The sequence below is a fragment of the Centrocercus urophasianus genome, unplaced genomic scaffold (assembly GCF_019232065.1).
Source record: "Centrocercus urophasianus isolate 14NV4802_14NV808 unplaced genomic scaffold, USGS_Curo_1.0 seq_600, whole genome shotgun sequence".
NCBI classification, from domain to species: Eukaryota; Metazoa; Chordata; class Aves; order Galliformes; family Phasianidae; genus Centrocercus; species Centrocercus urophasianus.
The window spans coordinates 4,056-14,478 of NW_024885201.1; the positions used below are offsets into that span (position 1 = coordinate 4,056).

A 10,423-nucleotide genomic window follows, 5' to 3' on the forward strand; every position below is an offset into this window, starting at 1 on the left:
CCTCCTCCACAAAACCCATCACCTCCTCCACAAAACCCATCACCTCCCCACTAAACCCCACATAAGTGACCACTCTCCTGAGCCAAGAAACCAGTCTGAAGACCTACACGGGGGACACAGCCAACACAGGTGGCTTTGAGGACATCCCTGGGGACATCTCTGGGGACTTATGGCTTTTCAGAGCAGCAGCTTAATGGTTTGATGCAATAAACATGCTGAATCATGACTTCTAGCCAACAGATATGTGACAGTGTGTCTATGTGCATAAGAAGCACTGAAACAAGGCAACACAAGATGCAGCACAAGGCAGGATTGGGTGAGTCCCTATGCATGGGGGCAAGGAACAGCTGTCCCTCATGCTTCTCAGCTGGAAACCCCATTGAGAGGGGTACAAGGCATTTTATTTGCATTCTAGTCCCATGTGGTGGGTACTGATGCTATGAGCATCCCACCCCATCAATGGGGTCTTTGGAAACTCTGGAAGTAGAGCTGGTAGAAGCATGGATTGGGGTAGTTTTCTCTGCATTCGTGGGATATTCTACCATGCTACGATGCAAGGGCTGCCATTACACTTTAGGTGAAAGCACATCTATGGAGAAAGCAGATCCCTAACAGAGACACTGCCTCTAGGAAAGGCTTAATGGGTATTTTCCTGTTTATTTTTCTTCTGAAACTACGGGGCCATCCTAATTTTTACTGCAAGCTCAGCAGCCAGGCTCTCTGCATTGAGCTGCTCAGCTCCCCCTGGCCTCCAGAGCCACAGCACTACGCCAGCTCTGCCCTGCTGTGTGCACACAGAAAGGGGATGAAACCCGAGGGAATGACCCTGCTTGGTCCTACAGGCTGCCATGGGCACGGGGTGCTGGGACCACTGTTGGACTCGATGACCTCAGTGGTCTCACCCAACCTCAATGATTCCACCATCAACGGTTCTTTACATTCAAAATCAGATTCACTTTCACCACCCGACCTCACATCCAAGGCTGATGAGACTCATTCATCATGGGATTCATTCAGATGGTCCAAGGACCCTTCCTCAGCCAATTCCCCTCTCCATGCTGGATCCACCAAACAGTCACGGCAAGCTGGGGCTGAGCTGGCCAGGAACTTGCAGCTTGATGTCCCTCACACTGAATCACCACTTAAAACTGCACAAAAGATGAACTGGAGAGGCATTCAGGAACAGTAATATCTCCTGTGCACGAAGCTATCGCCCACAGAGCTTTCAATCCAGCCATGACTATCTAACATCTTTGCAGGTCTATCTCCTCCCAGCATCTTCTGGATTTGTTTTAGTCTCTTGCCAACGACTGCAGGGAAAGGACCAAGCAGATGATGCAGTGCACGCCGATGCACTGCAGAGCAATGCTTCCTGCAGGGAGGATGCAGCAGCACAGAGGGCTCACAGCCCCCATCCTACGCCACAGCACAACCCTACTGACCCCCACCTCGGGGGCTGCTGCTAGAAACATCCATTCTGCTCAGTGCAGGCACTGCAGCAATGGACACGGAGCATTATTCTCTGCTGCATTATTAATGGGCACAGCGAAAGAGAAAAGTGCATGCCCTACTTTCAGCAGAATGAAAAGCAGGCACTGATGAGGAGAGCTGAAACAAGGCGAGCAAGTCGGGAAAGCAGACTGCCTGGGAAGGAACCAGCCTAATGGAGACATACATCATTGGTTTTTTTTCTTTAAAACTGCACACAATGATTTTAAGTGCTCAGTTTGACAAGCTTGAAAGGAATTATTTCGGTATTGTCCCCCCATCTATCCAGCCATAGAAGGCACCAAGTTGTTTGACAATGATTTCCCCCTGGTGAATCCACGCTGACTACTCCTGATAACCTTTTTCTCCCCCAGTTCCTCAGAGATGGCACCCAGAACAAGCTGTTCCATCACCTTCCTAGGGATGGAGGTGAGCCTGGCTGCCTGCAGTTGCCCTTTTTGAAGACTGGTATAATGCTGGCTATCCTCCAGCCTTCAGGCACCTCTCCCGTTCTCCATGACCTCTCAAAGATGACAGAGGGTGGCTTGGCAATCACTTCTACCAGCTCAGCACATGTGGGTGCATCCCATCAGGGCCCATGGATTTGGGTGCATCATGTTCCCTTAGACAACCTCTGACCCCTCCAGGGTTTGGGATTCTCGAGGGGCAGCCTCATCAGTAAAGACTGAAGCAAAGAAGGCATTCAGAAAGCCCACCCTCAGCGGCCTGTTAGCAGGGCACTCAGCTCATTCAGCAGCAGACCCACGTTTCCCCCAGTCCTCCTTTAAGACACACCTAAAGAAGTCTTTTCTTGTTGCCCTTAACTTCCCTCAACAGATTTAATTCCAGGTGGGCTAGAGCCTTTCTTGCAGCATCCCTGTAGGCCCTGACAGCATTCTGATACTCCTCCCAAGCAGCCAGATCCCTTCTTCACATTCCATGGGCTTTTGAATTTTCCCATGAGCTCTTTGCTCATCCATGCAGACCTCCTGCCACCTTGGCCTGATTTACAGATGCACTCATCTTGACCTCGGAGGAAGTGATCCTCGAGCAATCAAGACTGGTTCCGGCCATTTCCAATTCTGTCCCTGCTGCTGTTGGATCCGGAGGCACTGTGGGACCCCAGCCCCTCCCAAAGCCCTCTCCAGGTCTCCACGTGGGGCACTCAGAAGTCTAGAGTGCTAAATCCTTTAATCCACACAGGTCCCAATGCTGTTTTCACGGGAACCATGAGGTCAACAACAGGCATCAAACACTACCAGCATCCAGCTTGGTGTTGGTGACCGTCACATGGGTACGTGGGGTACAGAAGGCTAAAGCAGATGGCACTTGAGGAGCATTTGAAAGGCAGCCTTTGAACATTACCACCACCACCAAATGTGCTTCATTTGGGGTGGGCAGGAGCAGAGGGCGCTCCCCACCTTCCTGTGGCACTCTACGACTTCACATGGAAGCCAAACAAAACCTATAAGGTTTGGGCCACCTATCCAGAGAAAGATCATCCCAGGGACATCTCTAGAAGGACCTGAGAAGAGGACTGCTGTGCTTGCATGGAACAGTTTTCTTCGTGACTGATGCTCTTCCAGCAGTAACCCTGCAAGCTCATAAGCCACAAACAGAGGATGCTCTCACACCCCTCAAAATCTCTATTAAACAGTGTCAAGGGGCAACGTTTGCATGGTTAAACTACAGAAAGAGTTTCAGATATCCGAGTAGATTAAACTTGGGTTTATGATGGCTGTTTCTCACATATTCCTAAAGGATTTTGGCCAACACATATGTCCACCACCTAGCTCTGAATGGAAGCACCTTGCTGGCTGAGGGGATGCACTCGGGAGCAGCAGTTCTGCTGCAAGCATCTCTGCAGAGGGCCTACAAAGGGCTTGACATCCCAAACTGCTTGAAAATTCATTGCTAACGAGTTGGATGCTTCCAGAATCACAGATGTTAAAAGGAAAGCTGATCCCTTCTGATCCCAACGTGGCTGATGGACGGCGTGAACCCCGACAACACGTTCATTTCTGTGGCTGGGTTATTTCCAGCCTCCTGGATGACAGCAGCTGATTCAATTTGAGCAAATGCTCTTTGTACTGACACAGATGACTGGTTTTGACTCAGCCACTGCACCGCAGCGTCTCCTGAACTCCATTCCATTTAGCACAGATGAGAACGCAGCCCGCTCCACAACGTACACACTGACGGAACATTTTTCAGAGCTGATTTTGCACCAGTTGTCTCTGAAATAAGTTCTTAATTTTCTCCTTTAGGTCATTTTCCCATCTCTGAGTGACACAGGGATGGATACTGGAAGGTGCTGAGCCTGTGCCTGTCTTCCAAAGTTGTCTACGCAGCATTTTCAGGCTTCTACACTTCAGAAAGGTCCAAACCAGGACTGCAGCCTTCTCTATGAGAGATAAGGTTGGGAGATCTGGTCTCTGTGGGGTTGGAAGCAGGACTTGTGCTCTGAGCAACCCTTGCCCCATGCTGCTGATCCGTGCACAGCAGAGTCCGTGACAGCATCCATCATCCCTATGGGACTAACCTCAAAACGTGCTGGGATCTCTTCAATGGGGAATGGGCTGCCCAGGGAGGTGGTGGGGTCTCCACCTCTGCAGGGGATCCAGAACTGTGAACGGGTGGCACTGAGGGATACAGTGAGTGGGCATGGTGGGACAGAATCATGGAATCATAGAACGCTTTGGGTTGGAAGGGACTTTGAAGATCACCCAGACCCAGCGCCCTGCTGTAGGAAAGAGCACCTCTAGCCCAGGTTGCTCACAGCCCCATCCAGCCTGGCCAGTTTTTCATCCACCAACACCCCCAAATCCTTCTCTTCAGGGCTGCTCTCAAGCCATTCTCCACCCGACCTTTATCTGTGCTTGGGATGGGCTGGGGATCTTGGGAGGTCTTTTCCAGCCTGAGTGAATCACTCTGTGATTCTGTTATGCTGAATTGTATTGATCTCAAGGTCGTTCACGTGGAGGACAGACACCCTGTGCAGGGCTGCCTGGAGGAGAGCTGGTTCTGACATTTGCCATTTCCTAGCTGATGCAATGCTTGGCCGTGCCGTGTTCACGCATCGTTAGGAGCTGGAAGATTTTTGTTCTTGGAAAATGGCCTGATAGCTTCCTGGGCTTCGGGATCTTTCTAGTCTCAAAACTATTAGAAGTATTTTTAAGGATGATAAACAGAGAAATGAAATTTATACGCCGAGAAAGCCGCCAATGCTCTCCTGATCGAGCATTGAGCCTCGTGACAAAAAGATCCTGCAAGGGGTGACAAAAACGAGCAGAGGGTTTTCAGAGAAAGAAAGTTCTGCAGAGATTAGGGGTGCTCTTCAGATTGGAGAGAGGGAGGGGGACAAAAGGCTGAGTGGCATAAAGGAGACTGGCCGGGGCTTTCGCTTCCTCTTTCACACCATGCAAATCTAAGGCAACAGACAATTATTTGCACCGCTTAAAAATAAAATAAATCAGTAACCCAAGCCTTAATTAATCCACAGAACTGCCTGCTGCAGAGGATTGCGGCCACAAAATGCAGCCAGAATCAAAGCAAGGAAGAGGCTGAGTGTCTTTAATGAAAGAGAGAATGCCCAGAGCCCGGGCTGCCAGCACAAAGGTAGGAGAAATCAAAGCCTCCGTGGTTTTGTCCTTATGAAAGCCACAGACTAACAAGGTTTGGGGCAGCTGATTCCACACCGAACAATGGCGAGGGAACTTCTGAAGGCTGATTCCATTTTCGGAGAGGAGAGCACTGCCCTGGCAGCAGGGGATGCTCAGCTCTCCCCACTTTCCTCCTGGCCCCCTGAGCCCACTGGTGAGCAAGTCCCCACTGTCACCATCCCACTCCCAAATACTGATGACTCGGAGAACCTTCAGCACAACTCCCTCCTCCTGGGTGTCCTGGGGGATACGATGGCCTTCAGGACAATTCCTTGTTGCCCTGTTTTTTTCTCCATTCAATCTGTCACAGATACTTCTGTATTATTTTTGTTGTGGGTGCAAGCAGCTCATTTGCTAAGGAAAAGGAAGTTTATCCTTCAGCCCACCCCAGGACTTTACCAAAACACTTTTTCATATTGGGTATTTCTCATTTCTCAGCTTATTCCTGCTATTTAGCAATAACCTAGGCTGAAAAAGCAATCCCACAAAGCATCATCTCTGATGTCTTCTGTGAAGAAGGGAGGGGGAGAGGAGAGAGGAGGAGAGAGGAGGAGAGGAGAGGAGAGGAGAGGAGAGGAGAGGAGAGGAGAGGAGAGGAGAGGAGAGGAGAGGAGAGGAGAGGAGAGGAGAGGAGAGGAGAGGAGAGGAGAGGAGAGGAGAGGTTCCCCTCTCGTTTGGGTGCTCCTTGGCCACCTCCTTGAACTGCAGTCTTACACTCAGTAAACATTTAGGTGCTATATTAAGGGACATGGCTTAGTGGGAAAATATTGGTGGTAGGTCAACAATTGAGCAGGATGATTTTGGAGTTCTTTTGGTGATTCTGTGAGTCTATCATTCTATGATTCAGCCTCAGGGAACAAGAAGCTATCCACCTGGCTCCACCACTGACTGCTATTTGTGTCTGTAACAACTTATATTTGGGGTTTGAGCAAACCTATGGTGACAACAAAGCCCCCAGTTTGACGTCTCACCTTCTGTTTTTCCAGACTTGTTTGGAAAGGTAAACATGCTGCTTTTAGCCTGCCTGCTCTGCGCACACTGCTGCTCTCCACACACTCGTGTGTTTTTACAATCTGCAGGCCAACGTTTTCTATTTACATCCCATTCTGAGCACAGAGGATGCTGCCCACCTCTGACAGGACAGACTCCCATACAGGTGTGGGGTTGTTTTATTTTCTGTACAGCTCTTCTCACCTCACTATTTCTGCATTAGATCTTCCAGGAGGATTTACGAGTGGCCGGCACCTCATGGGGAGCAAAGCCCTGCTTCCAGAAACACTGCTCATGTCAAAGCCCAGACACTGTGAAAGCTCTGGTTTGATCCTGACTCTTGGCACATGGTCAGTGGGCATTTGTGATTCTGTGATTTCCCCAATGAGAGCCTAAGAAAAGCCCTCAGCTCCAAAAAGAATAACCTATATCACCATCTCCAGCTTTGTGCCCAAATGTATAAAAATGCAGGACAGTTCAGGTATCCCTACTAAGCAGAGCACTTCATTAGCTTCTGCTGTAATTAAGACGAGGTTAAAAGGTTTTTAGAGGCTTGAAGGCTTCACTGAACACATCTAGCATCACTTTCTCTCAGCTGAGCTGTGGAGTGCAGTACTGGCTCCATCACACTCAGGGAAGTCTGTGTGCTTCACAGAGATCTCTACTATTAATGTATTGATTGTTTTCATGTTAAAAGGACAGTGGCATAACAAAATTAGTCCTAAACCATGTTGATAAGCTTTTGATTAACTCAAATCCTCCTGGAGTTTTCATGGACAGGTCTGCCAGGAGGTTGCAGAGATCCGTGGGAAGGTCTTGTGAAGATCCTTTCCAGCCTGAATTCTGTGATTCTGTGCCACTCCTGGAGGTATTTCAGAGATCATTGAATCCCAGGCTGGTTTGGGTTGGAAGGGACCTCAAAGGCCACCCAACCCCAGCACTGCATGGGCAGGGACACCAGGTGCCCACAGCCCCATCCATGGCCTTGGACACCCCCAGGGATGGGGACCCACAGCTCTGGGCAGCAGTGCCAGGGCCTCATGACCCTTTAGGTAAACAATTTCCTCTTCACATCTAACCTGCATCTCTAAATCTAAATCTTTTTCGTTTAAAACCATTTCCCCTTGTCCTGTTGCTCTCTGCCCTTGAGGTGTGGATGTGGCACTGAGGGACGCGGTGCAGTGATGGCACTCAGCAGGTCAGGTTGGTGGCTGGGCTCGATGGGTCAAACAGCAGTGAGGCTCTGGACACCACGCAAGAGAGAATAAACAGATTGGGAAATAGTCTGGGCAAATAAAGACATGAAAAACTGCACTTGCATTGAGCAAGAATAAAGGCAGAGAGAGGGACGATGGCATAGTTAAAGTGGTGGACCGGGAATATTACTGTTGTAATCAGCTCTCCAGATGGATGGGGGAGATTTTGTCAAGGTCAGGGATAGCACAGAGCTGGGTTCCAGTGAAGAAGCTGGGCTGACCCAGATCAGCCTGTTACCTGTCAGCATGGCCAGCAGAGGGACTGGAAAAGAAGGCTGCAAAGGAGCATGCGGTCTGCAAAATGAAGATCTCTTTTGTCAGCCACAGTGGAACAAAGCACAGTGCGTGGTGGAATGGCTGAAATCCCAATTGGGATAGATAGATAGATAGATAGATAGATAGATAGATAGATGATAGGTAGATAGATAGATAGATAGATAGATAGATAGATAGATGATAGGTAGATAGATAGATAGATAGATAGATAGATAAATAGATAGATAGATGGGGGAGACTAGGAGGAGACAAGTCTGGGTCATTGGGGCAAGGATGGACCAGATTTTATACCTGCAAATAAGGTTTCCCAGAGGTGGTGGTGGAGAGGGGAATGAAGGACTGAGCTGAGCTGAGCTTTCATAGAAAGCTGGGAAGGGGAAGGTGATGAATATGTCCCCACAGCAGAGAACTGAACTGCTGAGCTTTGGAAAGCCAAAGGAAAGCAAGATTTTAGGAGAAGAGCGTGGCTGATACACTTTGGAATACCAATGTGGGATAGCAGTTGAGATTGGCTGGACAGAACTTGATACAGCTTTGGAAGAACCAGATTAGGGCGACGTGAAGGGCTGGAGCTGGACAGAAGACACCAGGACAGTAGGACAGCAGGACAGACAGGAGCCTGCCAGCACCACAGGAAAGAAAAGGGAACACGGCGTGGGGGGATGAAGACACCAAACAGGACACATTGCTGAAATGTCTCCATCTATTATGTGAAAGGAGAGAATGATAAGCATGGGGAAGGGGGAAGCTGTTTTACCTGGGGCGTAGCCGGGGCTGCTGGTTGGATACATGTTTGGGTTGTAGGCTGGGGCAGCGGTGGGATATCCTGTTGGGTAACCTGCAATGAGAAAAAGGGAGAAATGAGGTTTCCAAGTGCAGTGAGAGAAGATAGGACAGCATCCACGGAAAGGAAGAAACCATCTTTGTGAGCCAAGAGGGCATCAGCACAGGTGGGAGGTGAATATTCACAGTTGGCCAGGGCAAAGGAAGGATGATGAATGCGCTCCACAGATTTACAAGTGACATCATCAATATTTAACCTTTATTCCCCTTGAAAATGAGGACAATGACCAGAATGTAGGATATGGGCACATTCAATGCGCTCTGAAGAACGCTACCAAGAAATTACATGCACTGAATGCAGCATTCAGCTGGGAGAAACCAGAGGCACAGCTTTATTTTAAAGGTTTTCCTTGGCTGCACGAGCTTGATCTGTCACTTACCAAACGCACACCACAGATCTAAGTTAGGCATTGCAGCTAGTCAACCCTGAAGGGCATTAAGTGAATAATTCCCAATGCTTCCACTCAGTGCTTCCATCAACCACAGCTTCTTGCTAAAGGACAGAAACATGCCAGCCCTTGTATTCACCCATCACTGCACAGCTGCCATCCCGAGGAGGGACCCCATTACTTGCCAAGCCACCTGGAAGGAGCACGCAAGGCAGCTCAGACCACTTGAAGACACCATGCAACACATGAGGTTTTAATGGGCACTTTAGAGAAGGTTACAGAGCATCTTCAATTTCCATCATCTTCAGTCGGATCGGTCAGAGAGAGTTCAGGGGAAACCAATGAGGCTACGTGAAGGCTTGGGGAGCTGGAATCACAGGCACCTGAAGAGCCAGACTGCAAACCACCACACATTGGGGACGTGCCTCCCCAGGGGCAGAAGACAGAACCAGCCAAATTGGAAGAGCCAAGGGGAAACCAGACTTTATGGAGAAGACTGCACTCAGTGATGCCAAAGACGACTGGGATACCAAGGCAAAAACAGAACAGTCCCAACATGCAGTCACACATGGTTCAGCAATCAACCATCCATCCTCTACTTTATTAGAAGTTCTTGATTTCCACGGAAGCCACAGATGACACTCCATATACCTCAGTCTGCTTGACTTTGCTCTGGTTTATTGCACTGCTTCCCTTTGCTGGAAGTTTTACAAATCAAGAATGGTGACACTCAAAACAGCTCTGTCCCTTTTTACATGCTTCTGCATAAATCCCTCAAACAGACTGGGACACATTCACCTTCACTTCCTCCTAGAGGGCTTGGCTTTCCATTCCATTCCACTCCATTCCATTCCATTCCATTCCATTCCATTCCATTCCATTCCATCCCATTCCATTCCACTCCATTCCATCCCATTCCACTCCATCCCATTCCACTCCATTCCATTCCATTCCACTCCATTGCATTCCGTTGCATCCCGTTCCATTCCATTCCATTCCATCCCATTCCATTCCATCCCATTCCACTCCATCCCACTCCATCCCATTCCATCCCATTCCATTCCATTCCATTCCATTCCGTCCCGTTCCATCCCATCCCATCCCATCCCATCTCATCCCATCCCATCCCATTCCACTCCATCCCACTCCATTCCACTCCATCCCATTCCATTCCACTCCATCCTATTCCACCCCATTCCATTCCATTCCATTCCATCCCACTCCACTCCACTCCACTCCACTCCACTCCACTCCACTCCACTCCACTCCATTGCATTCCACTTCCACTCCATTCCACTCCATTCTGCCCCAATCCATTTTACTCTACTCAACTTCATGCCATTACACCCCACTCTTCTTTACTCTATTCCACTCCACTCCATTCTACTCTACTCTACTCCACTCAAATCGACTCTATTCTCCCTTACTCCACTTTTCTCTACTGTATTCCACTTTATTCTTCTCCGCTCCATTCTACTCTACTCCACTCAAATCTTCTCCATTCTACTCTACTCTACTC

At 49.1% G+C, this 10,423-nt stretch overlaps 1 protein-coding gene across 1 annotated transcript in view; it reads right to left on the reverse strand.

The window, feature by feature from the left end:
- LOC122169926 (protein FAM168A-like) overlaps positions 1-10,423 on the reverse strand; it is a 66,417-nt gene that overhangs the window by 3,380 nt on the left and 52,614 nt on the right. The window contains exon 2 of the mRNA XM_042836446.1: positions 8,430-8,510. Coding sequence (XP_042692380.1) covers positions 8,430-8,510 — 81 coding nt within the window. The remainder of the gene's footprint in view (positions 1-8,429; positions 8,511-10,423) is intronic.